The following is a 17560-nucleotide window of genomic DNA, read 5'->3' on the forward strand; positions in this document are numbered from 1 at the left end:
TTAGATGATGATGCTAGCACAGTTGTGTCTATGGCTAGTTACTCTCTTTCCTCCGGATCAGAGCATGGAGTGAGCGACTGGTGGATGCCGGAAGCGGAGGAGCATGGCTAGAACTATGCTTGTGATTATTGTGCATACACGGCACCAAGAGGTGTTCGTCATATTTTTGATTATTTTGGTACGAGCTTGTGGATGGTACATTTTTTGAACTTATTAGTTATACATCATAGATGATTGTAACAGAATAACTCGGTTATGGATAATATTTTATCATTAGATATTTTCTAAGTGAAGAAGAAGCAATTATGAAGCTAGGAAACTTGATGACTCAGATAGCAACAGAATCAACATTATTGGTTCTTGATGATGTTTGGGAGGACTCCGTTGTTCGGAAATTTGTCTTTGGAGCAGTAAAATATAAGGTCCTAGTTACTTCAAGAACTCAATGTCAGGCCTTCGATAATAAATATTCCTTGAAAATGCTCGACGATGTAGATGCCATATCTCTCTTCCGTCACTCAGTATTTCCTCAAAATGGGAATGTGAAGTATGAGGAGCCTGACAAGGAGCTTCAAATGAAGGTGCTTTATTTATATTCTTTATACACATATAGTGCATGCAAATAAGTTTTAAGTAACATTCTGCACTAGGATGCATATATGCTATAATTTTTAGTAGCTCCTTGCAAGCTATAACTGATTAACTAGAAATTGTTAAATTGCAGATAGTGAGAGATTGCAAGGGATTCCCAATGGCTCTTAAGGTGACTGGCCACTCATTGCATCTGCAGCCTACCAGGGTGTGGCAACAAAAAGAGAGGATGTTGTCAAGTTGCTCCATTTTTAAGTCCCATAGTGATTTGCTGAGTTGTCTTGTAACCAGCTTAGAATACTTGAATGAGGAGGTTCAAGAATGCTTTATGGACTTGGGTTCCTTTCCTGAAGATGAAAGAATCCCTACTTCATCTCTTATAGATATATGGGTTGAACTTTATGGAATAAATGATTGCAAGCTATAATAAACCGATTGTGAACCGTTTTACAAACCGTATGGAATAAATCGAAATCGAAACCATTTAAAACTCTAAAACCGACACCGTTTAAAAACCATGGAAATCGAAACCATTTACTAAACGGTCACGATTTTAGAATGTGGAACCGTTTAGTAAATGGTGAGGTTATGGGTTCAGCCAAAGAAATGTGAACCGAACCGATCCGCACCGTTTAAATCGAAACCGAACCGAGTAATCCCTTACCTTCAACGGAACCCCAGAGGAAAGCTAACCCAGTGATGAAGGAAGCTATTTAAAAAGAAATATTAAAATGGATTGATAAGGGGATCATTTATTACATTTTTGACAGGGGCAAACATTTTTGCATTAGATCATTTGAGGTCCTCATGAAGAAATTTGGAATCACCCATAAGTTGAAGCCTTCATTGAGTTGTCATCTTCTATTTTGGAAGAGGTCATGGATCTCCATAAACCTCTTTACACTGATAACTAACTTTTAAGCAGGTATGATCCTCTTGCATTGTCTTTGCTTTTAATTATTTCCATGCATTGAGGACATTATATGACTTAAGTGGGGGGGAGGGAAACCAGTTTTTGCTCTTTCCACTTTATTTTGTTTGTTTTTCTTTTTGTTTTTGAGCTTGCTAAGGATGAAGTTCTACTTTGACTTTTGGCTGATGATCATACCATTCGATTGCTTAATGTATGAAAATAAAAGTTTAGATTAAGGTACCCATTTTGAACATATAAAAACCCTGTTAAGAAGAAAGAAACAAGCCTGTGTCTTGAGATGGGACTTTCTTTTGAAAAATAGGAGACCCCTATTTTATGGTGTTAGACCATATATAAGTCTTTGGTTTCCTTGTACTCTTGATTTGGAGTTGAGACCTTCTTTTTTAGTTGACAAAAGTTAATAAATGCACAATTTTAAATGAAGTGTGAAATGTGGCATAAAGAAGAGTAAGAGTTGATTCCCTTGGAGCTAGACAGGCCATTGCGCCTCAAGAAGCGTGGTGACTTGATCGAAACTCTTAGGGAGGAAACTTCTGAAAAATAATTCTGGCATCCCTGTCTATGTGGGCATATGCAAAAAGTGAAGCTACATAGTAACTTGGGTGTCTGGTGTTTGCTCCATCATGTCATTCAGGCCAAAAGTAATGGAGTATAATAGAGTTTATTAAGTGAAAAAAGGAGAAAAAAATATGGAAATGTTATTAATGCTTGGTAACATGTTTGGTCAAAACACTCCAACGCCTTGGTCATTGGTTCTTAATTTCTTCACAAGTGGTTTTGTCTTAAGATAAGGATGTTTGGAAGAGACGAAGTGAGTTCCAAATTAAGATATATGCTAGTGCCTGGAATTGATATGGGGTAATAAAAGTTCAAATGTGGGGGTCCCTTGTAAGAGGAATTATCTTTGTTCTGGATCGATGTGATTCTTACCTTTAGCCAAGGTTGGGATTTGTTTATTCCGAATTTTGAGTGTATATTCACTTCAAACACCCACGAGACACAACTCGTCCACTAGGGGTGACCTAGGGGTTTAATGGTTTATTGCACATGCTAAGTGCAACCGTAATTCCTACAAAAGTGAGTTAGGTTTTTCATTATTTACATTTTAGTTTTCTTTTTTCTTTTTGTAAAATCTAAGTATGGGGGAATTCTGATGAGCACATTTATGTGTGAAATCTAAGTAGTGAAGCATGCATTTTTACATATTTAGAATAAAACTACCTTGGATTTTACTCTTTTTTTGCAGGTTTTCTATTTTAAAGGTCTTAAGTATTATTGGGTGTCAAATCTCTCCAACAATAACTACCTAGTGTAGTTGTGAGCTATGGTGTAAAATTTCCTTACTCACCAGGAAGTCTCAAGTTCAAATCTCATGGTTGTCTTTTTTTTGGAGAATTTTGTTGAAGATTTCCTGCTTTTCACTTACTTAAAGCACTAAGGGCATGGAGGGGATTTTCACATCAAATTAGAAGATTGTCCAAATCTTCAAAGCAAGGAAAATCGGGGGAGGGGTTTCTTGAGCAAGAAGAGAAAAAAAAATGGAGAAATAAATCTTATCCAAATCTTCTCTCATCCACATCATCACCAGAAGATTGTCCAAATCACACAAAGTAAGAAGGAATATCGTCCAAGGGAAAGAAAAAAAAAATCGAATAACAAGGGTTGTGCGTAAGATTTGAAGAGAGGGAGAAAAAGAAGAGAAAAATAAATAAAAAAAGGAAAGAAAATAAGCAAAAAAAATTATAGAAAATTTCTCCAAGTTTATTTCTCTATTCTCTCTCCTCCACCTTAGCACTTTTGGTCTTAAAAGATCTCACCTACCAATTGTGAGTTTTTCCCTTTTAGCAAAGAGAAATTTGTTACCCTACCTCCCCATTCTTTACAAATACAACTCATGTAAGAAGAGAGGGGACACTTCATTCTTCTTCCAGGGTTTTTTTTTTTTTAGTTGCTCTCTCTCTCCCTCTCTCCCTCTCTCCCTCTCTCCCTCTCTCACTCTCTTTAAATTTAGTTCTTCTTTGTTTTTGCTTTAATCACTTTTGTAATAGCTTTTTATTTCAATTAATGCAAAAACTCTTTTATTTTTATTCAGCCTTTTATATTTATGATTTATGCAATTGAGTTGTAATTTTTAAGTTATAGCTCTAGGCTTAGATCTAGGTGACAAGATCACAAGCCGTGGAGCATCTCTTTTTCAAGTTCAATTTTTTTTTTTCACGACTTGTTTTCTCTAGGCCTCGAAATTTCAAATTTGGTTCACTCCAGATCTGGTTTTTAAGGTTGGTAGTATTTCAAATCACCCAAGCTTTCAAGGTCAAGCATTGATTCAGGTAGGTAGGTTTCTTCAATAGTCTTCTCTCCCCCTCTTATTCTCTCTTCTGACTACCCTTTCTTTCTTAATTTAGGATTTTAATTTTAGTCGTTATATTATTGCTTTTCCTCTTTCCCAAGGTTCATGGCTAGTATATATGTTGGCATTGCCCCTCCTAGCCATAGAACCATTATTTTATTGTTTTTATTGCCTCCCTTTCCCTAAAGCCAAGTAGAGTAACCCTTGAAAGAGTGACTCTCTGGTCAAGTAGGGATGCTCATATTATGATGCATCCTACGGATTAAATAGAGAAACATACTTGTGAGCCTCACTCTAGCTTTATCCCCTTTCTTTTACTTTATTTTTATTTTAGTATTTTTTTCCTTCATTGATTTTTAATTGTGTGGGTTGTTTATTTTTAGTTATTTATTTATTTAATTTTAATTGCGTGGCTTGTTTATTTAAATTCTTAGATGACGAATGGTTCGTATTATATGTTTAGGATGGTAGTTAGAATTAGATCACAACCATTAATCGGTTCACTTTCGCATTATTAAAAGAAACCAAAAATAAAGTAGCTGCTCTCCCTGTGTTCGATCCGTAGCTACACTGATCCGTACGCTTGCAGTTACATTTTAAATCCTAACACAGATTGACAACATCATCAGGTCGCATGGTGTACCAGTTAGCATTATCTCTGATTGAGATCCTAGATTCACTTCCAAATTCTTGACATGTGTGCACAAAGCTATGGGTACACAGTTGAATTTTAGCACAGCTATTCACCCACAGACCAATGGTCAGTCGGAAAGGATAATCTAGACATTGGAAGACTTACTTCGAGCATGTGCCTTAGATATAAGTTATAGTTTGGATGAGCACATTTCCCTTATCGAGTTCTCCTACAACAACAGTTATCAGGCCACCATCGGAATGTCCCCATTCGAAGCACAGTATAGTAAAGTGCTGGACTCCACTCTATTGGGATGAGGCTGGTAAACAGCATATTCTAGGTCCAAACTTGATACAGGCTACTAGTGAGAATGTGAATGTGATCAGAGAAAGGATTAAAGCAGCTTAGTTCCACATAGAAGAGCTATGCCGATGTCAGGAGAAAGCATCTAGAATTTGGAGTTGGAGACAAGGTGCTCTTGCGGATCTCCCCAGTTAAAGGGGTAATGCAGTTCGGCAAGAAGGGAAAGCTTAGTCCGACATTTATGGGATCGTACGATGTACTGGAAAGTATCGAATTGGTAGCCTATTGGATAGATTTACCACCAGAGTTAGAGGGTACACATGATGTCTTCCATGTATCCATGTTGAGAAAGTACATTCACGACCCCACTCACGTCTTAACTTACATACCCCGTGAGTTGGACGGGGATTTTTTCTACGTAAAGTATCCGGAGAAGATTGTTGACTGGAAGGACCATGTTCTCCGCAGCTACACCGTTTCCTTCGTCAAAGTGAAATGGATGAACCACCCAGAACATGAAGCATCCAGGGAGCGGGAAGATGAGATGATGAAATAGCATCCCGGATTGTTTGATTTGCCAGATATGTTCAATTTCGAGGATAAAATTCATGTAAGGTGGGGGGAATGTTACACCCATGCCCTAACCCGGTCTAATTTGAACTGTTGTGATAGGTCTCAGACCAAAGATCGGAAGCATAGCCGGATTTTAGCTTGCTGCCGTCTATTGCCGAAGGGGAAGAGATAACTTCACATGCTCGTGCATTGCATGCCAGTCCAACTAGAGGGGATTCGTACCTTTCAATCCCAGACGGTAAGTGACCTGACTCCCCATACATGAATCCTGACACGTACCAACATTGTTGGAAGGCTATGAACACGATCGAGAGTAACTACCCATGCGAGGCCAGCTGGTAGACAGCAAGCAGTCAAGATAATATGTTGTCTTAACCACTGGAAATAAGCCACCGGAAACATCCTGGGCCTGAATCCAGTGACTGTTATCGGTGACCAAACAGGTTGCTGTCAAGGTTCTGATGCCCGTGGACCCCGCCACTCACATCATAGACAGTCTCGGATGATTCCAAATCATCCTTCACAGCTTCCTCATGACATGAGTACTTTATGGACCTAAGTAGTCAAGTCCTCATACTCCTAAAGTCGGATTAACCCGATCGGACTGAATAGGGTTCAGGCAAACGGGCCCTGAGGCCAATTTGCCTTATAAGTGGGAATGAGGAATTCATTTCCTCATTTCACTTGTGCTCAATGTAAGAGAGGAGAGAAAGGAAGAGGAAGAATAAGAAGAGGAGGAAGAAGAGGGGGAAAGGGCTTACCTTGGTGCCGGCAATCGCCTAGTTGCTAGAATCCCTGCCGAAGGTAAGTGCAATCACTTTTACTACTCTCTCTCTCTTCATTTTGACCTAGGTTAAGCTAGGTTTAGATGGAACCTTAGTGCACAAACCCTCTTAAGTTTGGGGAATGCGTGTTCCACCTCCCCGGTGCCATTGTGGAACTCAAATTGAGTCCGATGAGCTTCAACAATAAGAATGACCAAATGACCACCTAGGGTTTTGATCATTCGATCAACGTATCTCCCAAACTGCTCGATGGAATCGGGATTTTGTTAGCTAAGAATGATGCTAAGAACATCCCCTACAAACTCCATATAACAAATTCTGACAATTGGGCCCAAGCTGAAAAACCCCAATTTGTGTGGACAGTTGCTGTACTACCACCGAAAACACTGGGCCTACTTCCGATGGGCTATTTCCTGTGAACCACTGTGCCTTAGGAGCTCTCTGCCACCTCCACTAGAAACAACACTGATATTTTTCATGGAAACTGTCGTTTTCGGTGGGTGTTTCCAGTGACATTACCGTCACTGAGGGACTTTGCCTATACCCTTTGGGGGTGACCCATGTCGGCCCCTCACGATGTTCCCGACACGTATTGACGTACGGGTCCCTATGTGTCTAGGACAGTGATGCGCATGAGCCCCAAGGTCAGAATTGAGTTGATCGATCAGTGGCGATACCTAACCCCTAACACACACGAGTATAAACAAAGTGAGGGATGGATTGCTTTTATTTTGGGAATGTTTGTATTTAGAATTGCTCACATGTGCAAAATTACATGTTTAATTATATTGTTCACATGATGATGATGTTTTATCACATGTTACATTTTATGATTATAATATGAATTGTTATGGAGATGTATGGCAGGATCCGGTGTGGCCGAGGTGGTACCAGTATCGTGAACACTGCGTGTTTGTTTTATGTATGAAACAGAATCCGATGTGGCCGAGATGATATCGGTACCGTGATTGCCATATGTTTGTTGCATTCATGCATTGATTATGTACATTAGAGTTAGTTGAAGTAGCGGATTACACATTGTGGCCGTTGTGTTACCGGTATCATGTGCTCCGGGACTACATTTGGAAATGATTATGCTTCGTGGCCGACGATTGGTACCGGTGTTGCGTAGTCCATACTCAACTATTATATGCATGCTAGATTAGGTAAAAGGTCACGGGTTACACTTTATGGCCGAGGTGCTACCGGTATCGTGTACCCTAGGACTGTATTTAGAGATGGATTACACTTTGTGGCCGATGTGTTACCGGTATCGTGTAATTCATATTGTATCATTATGAAAGCGTGTAGCATATATGTGGTTAGGTATCACTCCCTATCCTATGAACCCTTGCCAACAGGGGTTAAGATGTTAGATAACCCATTGTGGTATGTTCGATGTGCCTTTTCAAAATGCCACACCCGCGGTATGATGTGATTGTTGCCTAAGGTGAAAACTTGTCAGGCATGGCCGATGATTGGTACCGGTGTCATAACAGCAAGGAGAGGTTATCAGGGGTTTGCTGGGTGACCCATTGATGCATATGGGGACCGACAAGCTTTTATTCACGGCTAGGGTTTGTGTCCCTACGCAGTCGATGGCGGTTCTGAGACGAGGGATACAGCCTAATGTGCCATAGTAGCATTTACCAGACTTAGTTGTATTGTTAGGTGGATAATAAAAGAAATGAACTGCATCACAAGCATCATGGACCATGTGTTTAATTTTTGTAATCATGTATCATAAATTATTACTATGATTGTTATGCTTGGATGTGCTTGAACCCCACCCCTCATTGAGCAAGTTGGAAAGCAAACTCCACGTATACACCCCTTTTTAGATGATGATGCTAGTACAGTTGTGTCTATGGCTAGTTACTCTCTTTCCTCCGGATCAGAGCATGGAGTGAGCGACTGGTGGATGCCGGAAGCGGAGGAGCATGGCTAGGACTATGCTTGTGATTATTGTGCATACACGGCACCATGAGGTGTTCGGCATATTTTTGATTATTTTGGTACGAGCTTGTGGATGGTACATTTTTTGAACTTATTAGTTATACATCATGGATGATTGTAACAGAATAACTCGGTTATGGATAATATTTTATCATTAGATATTTTCTCCATTTTATTGATGATTCCGCTACTATACTCTGATTTCGCTGCTTTTGGTTGGTTTGTGATGTGAAATTGTGAAACGTTAAGGTACTGCTATCAGAGATTCTAGTAGGTTTGTAAGACAGGTACGTGTCTTAATCACACCACCGGTATTCCTAATGGTAAGATTGGGTCTACTGGAAGTGGGGTGTGACAGATAGTAAGGTGAGAATGAAGATGATGGTGAAGGTGGATGATATGATGAGTTATATGAAGCGGTGGATTCTTCCAATGGAGTTGGTGACGAAGGAGGGAATGCGGGTATCTAGTCCTTGTCTTCTGACATCTCCCCTAATGATTCTTCTTCCTTAGGAGTCCTCTTGACTTTAGCCCCACCTCCAATGATCTTCCTATAGGTTTGGGCATTAAAATGGCCTCTCCAAGCCCTAGGTCTGATGAGTTGGGTAGGATCACTTTCTGTTGATTCTTCTTCCAGATTATACACACTACTGGAGTGAGAGCCCCTATGCTCATAAGACGTGTGACGATAAAAATGCATGTCCGTATAATACATATATATGGCCCTTTGCCAAGAGTTCCTTTTAACGAGCTATCTTGATGAAGCTAATCATGTGCCTTATTATTTCTGGGGGGAGAGGGAGTCTTTTTAAATGCAACAATTTCTCCACCCACTCACGTTCCCTTTGGAGGTGATACTTCTTAGAGTTTCTGAAAAGATGAGTTGGATCAAAGAATCGGGGATCGAAATCATGCCAGTCATTTGCTAATACATTAATTGTCCCGTGATCCGGGAGTAGATTGGTAGTGACATTTGGAGGTTGTTTGACCTTGACCTCAATGGTTCCATTGTCTACCAAAACCTGAACTACATGTTGCAGGCTTATGCATCTTTCAATGGTGCGTTCCTTCTGATTATGGCATGAGCAATATTCATAGTCCTTGTACCAAGCCAGCAGAGGGTTACTGACCACTCTGGGAGCTATAATTCCCAAGAGAACCTGCTTCTTCAACTTTTCATACATCATGGCCAAAGGCATTCCCAAATCTGTAAACTACCACCTTGGGCCAGAAGCTTTCTGAGGAGCATCTGATTGTATCAGAAAAGGCTGTGAATGTGGGGTGGTTAATGCAAATACTGATTGTTGGACTGCATCTACCACATTGGTTTTGGAGCTCTTACCCCACCCAACTTTGGTACTTTTCCCTAAATCTTGGGATGTTCCTTGATACTGTGCATCCCTCAAGATCTTGTTCTCAACACATGTCCCTGTGGCTATGAATGCATCGAAGTTCTATAGGTGTTGTTAGTAGAGAACATCATAGTTAGGCTTGGAAAGATTTTCAATCAATATTTCCACCAGTTCTTCTTCAGAAGGTCGATCTGCCATCTTGGTGGCCTTATCCCTGAACCTCATCAAGAAAGCGATGAATCCTTCCCTAGATTGTTGTCTCAAGGTTTCAACCTCCCGTCGCTTCACATCTACCTCAGTGTTGTAGGAGTATTGTTTGGTGAAAACTTTCACAACTACTACCCAATTCTAAGTCTTTGCGGGTTCTAAATGTGTGAGCCATCTTAGTGCCGGTCCTGACAATGTTAACATAAATGTTTGCCCCATCTAATCATCAGCAAGATGCCATGACTTTGGAATTCTAAGGAATACCTTCAGATGAGCCTTAGGATCCCCTAACCCATCAAATCTGTCGATTTTCCATTTGAACATCTTAGGAATTCTTGCCTCATAAAAGAAGCTCATTTCATCAGAATTTGTTGCTTGACCCTCTTGGCCTCTCCCTGTTTGGATCAAGTTTTCAAGCTTCTCCAATTGTTCTCTCATTTTCCTTTCTCTTTCTATCTTAGGAGGTTCCATCTGAGCATGTGCCGTAAACTCTTCCTCTTCGTCATCTACGACCCGTGGGGGAGCCCAAGTGGAAGTCCCTCGTTGATCGGTTGGCCTAATTGGTGGGGTTCCTCGTTGACCGGCTGGCCTAGTCGACTCTGGCTCTATTGGGGGAGGAACTGTGTCAACCCTCGGTGGGTTTTGCAATAAATGCAATACTTATGCTAATCCATGCTTGACTTCAATCATTTCAGCTTGCAATACCTCTACCGGACTAACCCATGTTGGCTCGGGTGTTTCAATGTTGGATGGATCCATAACGGCTGAACTACAAGTACCTAGAGGAAGATAATCCCAGAGGCATGATAGGGGTGACACTGGACTTAAGTGAGTCAACCGGTTTCCCTGACGCATCCAGACAGACTGCAGGGAATTCTTGAGACATGGAATTGTGCCTGAACCATGAGTGATTTATTTTAGGATTCTTATATTCTCACCCCTTATTCATTCACTTGTCAATCAATGATGCACTCAAAGTTAGTCCACCTAATGATAGGGAGTGGACCGGAGTCGATACCCTAATCCACTTGGTGTCATAAAGTGGGAAACACACACAATTGGCTTGAACAAAATGTTCTTATGAAACATTCCATGTCAACAAGGCTACGCTTTCCTTACTCTGCCCCACTAGGTGACCTTCCTCCTAGTTTTTTCGAGTCTTTGAGAAATCCAAGACCTGCATGTCTCTTGGTATGAATCACCTAGGAGTCATGCGTGCCGAACCATTCAAATCTTGTTCCTAAGGAGGAAGGACACCATTTTCCAAAACCCACTTAAGAAAAGATTTCCTTATGACTAGAATGCATTATAGGAAGATTCTTTTCTAAGACCTCAAACAAGTTCTACAAGTTAGCTTGTCACGTTCCTAAGGGTTCTCTATCTATTTCCTACATGATGCGAGTATGCAATGGACACAATAGGACCGAACCGGCTAAGCTTGACGAGATCTATAGACGCGAGGTACGTGATCCTTGTGATATACCCGAAGGTACTGTATCAAGGGGGTGGTTTTACTGCCCATTACCCATGACTACACACGAGGTTAGACAACTAGCTATAGGGGTAAATGGAACCGTGCATTGATTGTGTGCATAAGTGTAATGTGGGGGTTACCATCATCCGATCTCAGAATGTCATAAAATGCATGGACTCCCCGAGGGTGCTAGCACAATTACGAACATCCTCGTCGTATGACGATATCCCACACATTCTTGTATAGGAAGTGGCTATCATTTGATCCCAGAGTACTTAGTATGACATGCACTGACCTCCCTGAGGGTGCGGGCATGATAGGGAGTAGCTTCGCCAAATGATTTCACTTAGAGCACGACGCATGATATGGTTAGCGCATACATTTACAAACATAGGTTAGCCAAACATGTCATCAAACAGGTGAGGTGGAAAATGTTCTTGCATTTAAAGGTAACATCTAATTTTGGAAGCTTGACAACAATTCCCCAGTGGAGTACCACTGTGAAGGTAACGGCCTGATCGGTGTGGAATTCGGCCATTTCCCTCTCCTCGACATCCCTGCTGGCCCCATGCCACTGCATCCCCACTCAAGGATGTGTGGGGGGCCTACTTTACAAGGCTCTTGGATGTTCGGTGGTGGAGAGGTACATTCTCCAAAGTGGGTATTAATGATGGTCTGATATAGGGGATGGGGATCATGTAAAAGGGGTTTGGAGTTGCCACCTAGGATTAAGGACCTAGGACCCAGGGGTGGGTCAGATCCTCAAGGAAATGGCCCAAAAATTGGTCTAGTCCAGAGAATAGGGTAAGTGTTAGGTTGTAGAATTGAAAAGGTGTTAGGCACCTAATCTACCCGGTTCAATTGATATTCCTACTAGATGCTTGAGAACGAACATTTTTCACTTTTATTCTTATACCACATGCATGACTAAATTATTACATATATCCACTACCACAATATAAATGAAAAAGCTGCATTATGTTAATTCAATGAGTGATTATACTTGAGCTTAACCCCTATTTCGGGTCAAGAGGGGTGGGGCCCATACTGAAATGGATGCGGATCGTCACACTAGTTCTCCCGGCTCAGGAGAAGGTGGCTTTAGCCTCTAACTTCCTTTCTTTAGATATGCTGACTGTGGTGGTCCTTCGGATATTTGGACAGGGGTTCTGCTTGTATGGGCTAGTTCCTAGACTAAGACTCCGGCAGAGCTTCGGCTAGGGAAGTGTGATTTTCGGGCTAAGACTTCGGTTGAACTTCAGTAGAGCTTCAGCTAGGGAAGGCTAGTTCTCGAACCAAGACTTCATCAGAGCTTTAGCTAGGGAAGGCTAATAAAATGCTAAGACTTCGGCGGAACTTCGGCTAGGGAAGGCTAATAAAAGGCTAAGATTTCAGCGGAACTTCGACAGAACTTCGGCTAGGGAAGGGTAGTTCTTGGACCAAGACTTCGGCAAAGCTTTGACTAGGAAGGCTAATAAAGGGCTTAAGTTAGCAAAAGCTAACTAAGGGAAGGGGCTAGGTGGACCAACTAGAGAAAACAGCTAGAGGGGACCAACTAGGGGAAAGACAAGAAGGGATTAATTCACCCAAGGGAGGCGTTAGGTATACCAACCAATGGTGTCTTGGGATGGGTAAATAGTGCCCTATTTATAGATTTTCATACCCAAGGAGGTGAAATTTGTAGATATTGTCTAATTTTGGACTCCCATTGGGTGAGAGACATTTGAGGGGCCACCAAGCTCACGGGGCCGCCAATGGTTCATGGGGCTGCGAAGGATATTCTGGGGAATATTCTAGGTTCCGATCTGGCTGTGCATACAGGTTCTAACTTCCAAGGATGATTACGAGAGATCTGATGGTCCAATTTTGGCGTTCCATATATCGTTGGAATTGTGGTTCCGAGCACTACCATCCGTACGGTTACTTGGACTTGATTCCTTCGTATATGTTATGTTATAATTTGATCCCTCTTTTCCCCAGGTTTTAGGGTTTTGGGTTTTTCGGTGTGAAGGGGGTTATGGGGCTGGACCACCTTAGTCAGTTGTTATCTCCGCTGGTCAAAAGCAAATGGCCGTATCCATGATCTATGAGTTATCATAGCTGGGGGATGGTGAATAAATTGGGTGTTTACAGATGGATTAAAGATGGATCTATTTGGAAAATATTTAGAAGAGAGCACCCTAACCCAAAAAGAATTAGTTTCAGTCAACATTCTCCAACCCAGTTTCAAAAGGAGGGCATAATTTTGGGTTTCTGAATTTCTAATTCCCAGTCTCCAAACCTATTTAGGGTTCCAGATTTTATGCCATCCAATTAAGTGTAATTTTTTCTTATCTTGACTATCTCCATCTAAGAATCTCAAGTAGATAGAATCTAGTTTATTGCAAGTACTTTTAGGGAACAAAAAACATGACATAAGGAGGGATGGAAGACAGGGTAGATGGTAAAAACACAGTTCTCCCCGCAAAGGAAAGTAAGTTCGATTCCAAGAAAAGATAATTTTTTTTCTCTACTCGAGACACAATATGTTAGAATCTATTGCTTTTAGCCCTGGCAAGAAAAAGATTTGTCCGAAGATAGGTAGTGTCCTTTTCCATTTCTTTAATTCTAATTAATTTGCAAATGTTAGATTTGCGGGAAGTAGTGACATTAGAGCTAAAGGCAATGCCACTCTTATCCAAATTCATAGTGAGACAGAAAAATCAAAGAGTAGATCTAAAATACCTTTGATGGTGAAAATATATTCTGGGTTAGCTCTACAAAAAATAAATGTGTTATCTTCAAAAAGTAGGTGGGAGATCTCAGGGGCATTGCAGGCCACCTTGATTCCCTTGAATAGGTTGTGAGGCCTTTGTAGCCATTTAAAAGGCGGAAAACCATAGGCACAGTAAAGAGGAAAGGGTTGAGGGGCTAACCTTGTCTGATATCTTTAGATGGCTAAAAAAAAAAAAAGATTGTAGGTCAAGCCTCTTAAGTTTAATAAGAAAGAGGAGCTAATGTTCTCTCCAAAACCAAGGAAATCAAAAATAAATCTCAAGAAACCCCACTCCAACTTATCATAAGCCTTAGCCATGTCTAGTTTGATGGCAACCCACTCAGTATTACCTTTAACTTTCTTGAGATGGTGGAAGATTTCCTGGGCAGTGAAGATGTTAGAAATTTGTCTTCTGGGCACGAAAACAAATTGGAAGGGAGAGATAATACGATGGAGCATAAACTTTAGTCCTAGGCTAGGATCTTAAGATAATCTTTTAGGTTACATCATAGAGACTAGTACTAGATGGGAGAGAAATGTCTCTGAAGAAGGAGGTAACAAGGTTATAGACATCCCGTTGGGCCAGATCCTAGAATCGATGAAAAAAGATAGCTTGGAACCCATCTAGATCAGGTGCCTTATAAGCTCCAACGGAGAAAATAGAGTTCCTGATTTCCTCGAGAGAGGGAATGCCATAAAGTAAGGGGAGTTCAGAAATATCTAAGAGGGGAGGAAATATACATTCCAAGATGAATGGGTCAAGGGGGTTTAAGGTAATAAAAATGGCTGAGATGGAAGGCAAAGGCAGCAGCAATAGCACTAGGTTCAGAAAGGTCAGCCTCCCTAGTTAAAATTCGAATCCATCCTTATTTTATGGCAATTGGATTTAGCAGTGGTATGATATATTTTGGTGTTTCTATCTCCTTCAGAGATGTAAAGGTGTCTAGATTTATGATTGTAGAACAGCTCTTCAGCATCCAGCACCTACTTGATCTGAAAGGAGATAGAAGAATATCATCAAAGGGAGGGGTGTCTTGGTTCTCAAGGCCAAGGTGAGATTTGAACAAGGAATTCTTCATGAAGTTAATGTTCCCAAATGTGTTGACATTCCACATGGAGAGGAGTGCTAAAACTAGCAAGCCTAGAAATAAGGTTTTCATCGGTGAGGACTTGCCAAGTTTTATAGCAAAAGGATCCAAATTCAGGGTGGGTGGTCCGAGCATCTTGAAAATTAATCAGTTTTTTGGATCTAGGCTAAGAATATGAATTGGTAAGGAAAACGGGGTTATGGTCAAAACCAGTGGAGGCCAATTTGGTTAGAGACATGGAGGGAAACAGGAAGAGCCATTAAGAATTAGCAAAGCACTTGTGAAGAGCCTCCTTAATGAGATGAGGTGGTTTTTGTTTGCTTGACCAAGTGAAGTGGTTACCCAAAGTTTTGATCTTCTTAAGATTGTTGGAAGAGATGATGGAGTCCAAAAGAATAGAATAGGGAGAGTGTTTGAAAGGGAATCCACCAAATTTGTCCTCAGGAGAAAGAATCTCATTAAAATCACCCAAAAGAAAAAAAAAAGCTGAGAGATAGAGGAGATAAAACAAAGCAGGTTGTCCCAACACTGAGCTCTAAGATTAGCATGAGGAGGTGCATAAGTGCATATTAGAACCCAATTATCATTTCCAGAGAGAATCTGAATGGCAATGAAGCAAGAACCAATAGAAAGAACAGAGAAAGCAATTTGGTTAGAAATAAGCAACCATAGCCTTCCTTTCAAACCTCTAGTACCCTTACTGTAAGAATACATAGAACCATTAAATTCCTTGAAAAAAGGCAGGGATATGGAAAGAAAGATGATCTCTAATTTTTGTCTCACATTGGAAGCCAATATCAGGTAAGAGTTCGGTTACAGCGGGCTAAAAAACCGGCAATTCCTAGTAAATTTATTGTGAAAGCCACACACATTCCAGTCTAAACTTTTAACTGATCCAGCCATCACACACACACACGAAAAAAAACAAAGACCGAGACCAGGAAAACAAACGAGGCACCAAAAAAGCAAGGTCAAGAAATATATATATATATATATATATATATAAAGCTAGAATAAACTAGAGCCTGGGATCCTAGGTAAATTTTTTTTTTTTTTGGTAAAAGGATCCTAAGTAAATAAAGAAGGCAATTGCTAAAATGGCATGGATAGGATAGGAATAAAGAAATAAGTATTCATCAAAAAGTGTTTTTTTTTTTTTTTTGGGGGGTGGGGGTGGGGGGAGGAGAGCAATACCAATGAACAAGATAGCTAGAACAGAGATACAAAAATAGAAGGAAAGAGACTAAAAAAACATAAATGTACCTGGGTTGAAAAAACGGGATCCGGATCCTCTGTAGCACGGGGGTGTGCTACATATCATGTAGCGCGACACTCAAATGTGACACGTGTAATTTTCAAAATGTATGATCCAGATAACTGATTGTGCAAATCAGCCATTCTACATGAAAAGCAGGGAGCCTTCTGTTTATGTTCATCCTTTTTCCCCTTCTTCGACGATCAGAGATTGAGAAGAGTCGTATCCTTCTTCAATGGGAAACTCTTCTCCTGCCCCACAAAATCTAGGATTTTGAACACCAAAACACCATTCTCAATCGACTAATCAGAAGAACCAGCTCCTTCTCTGATGAGAAAACCTTCTCCTGCCCCCCAAAATCTAGGGTTTTAACACCAAAATACCATTCCGCCATCGACTTTGTCTTCTAAGAATTTCTCTTCCATTCCCAACTGAGAAGTCCTCTGTTCCCACCTGAGAAGAAGCAAAGTAGAATGAATTCATCACTTGATGATGTCACTCTGCATTGCCTTAAGTTAAGACTGGGTTCTTAAGGCAATAATATCAAGAAACGCCGAATGGATGGGATGGACGGGACGGATTATATCCAGAACTGAACTTCAAACCAACATACAAACCAGACTATGATTCTGCAATCTCACAAGAACTTGAACAAAAGAGAAAACCCAAAGAGAGAGAGACTGCGAATGATTAGAAGAACAGAAGAACCCTGCTTCACGTGTACAATAGCTAATTTACACTATCGGTTTTTTAGACCCTACGTTTTAAATATTACATGTGTCGCCTCTCAATGCCACGCTACACGATATGTAGCACACCTCCGTGCTACAGAGGATCCGGATCCGTTGAGACGTCGGGGAAGATGGCGGGATTTAAGACAAAACCACGAAAGGTATAAACCAAAGCATACAAAAAAATACACTAGATAAATAGAGAAATCTGGTCAATGGGAACAAGATACAGTTACCTGATCCGTAGTTGTCTGCTCATGCCACCCTTTGTGGCTTGTCTCACCCTCAGCAGCCAAAGAGTTGGGCCTGGAACTCTATAGGATGTAGACTCCGTCATATCTTCACTCTCGCAGAAAAAGCTGACTTCCTTCAACACAGAGGAAGGGTTGTTTGACTTGGTCATCGCCCTCGAAAGTAGGGAGATATAACTTCATCGGCAATGTCTTCCTCAGGGCTTGTATGTCTCTTTCTCTTCGAAGGTAGAGAGGGAGCTTGGTGATGGTGTCTGGCATAGGCAATTGTAGGTGATTGCAAGACATTAGGAGCAGGTTAGGGAGAGGTGTCAATAGAGG

General features: G+C 41.0%; 1 protein-coding gene across 1 annotated transcript; it reads left to right on the plus strand.

The window, feature by feature from the left end:
* Positions 1 to 305: 305 nt before the first annotated feature.
* Positions 306 to 1018, plus strand: LOC122070413 (probable disease resistance protein At5g66900). The gene is made up of 2 exons (XM_042634550.1): positions 306 to 581; positions 725 to 1018. Exons 1-2 carry the CDS (start codon positions 306 to 308, stop codon positions 1016 to 1018), a joined length of 570 nt encoding a protein of 189 aa, XP_042490484.1.
* Positions 1019 to 17560: the final 16542 nt, after the last annotated feature.

This window comes from Macadamia integrifolia, unplaced genomic scaffold (assembly GCF_013358625.1).
Source record: "Macadamia integrifolia cultivar HAES 741 unplaced genomic scaffold, SCU_Mint_v3 scaffold910, whole genome shotgun sequence".
NCBI classification, from domain to species: domain Eukaryota; kingdom Viridiplantae; phylum Streptophyta; class Magnoliopsida; order Proteales; family Proteaceae; genus Macadamia; species Macadamia integrifolia.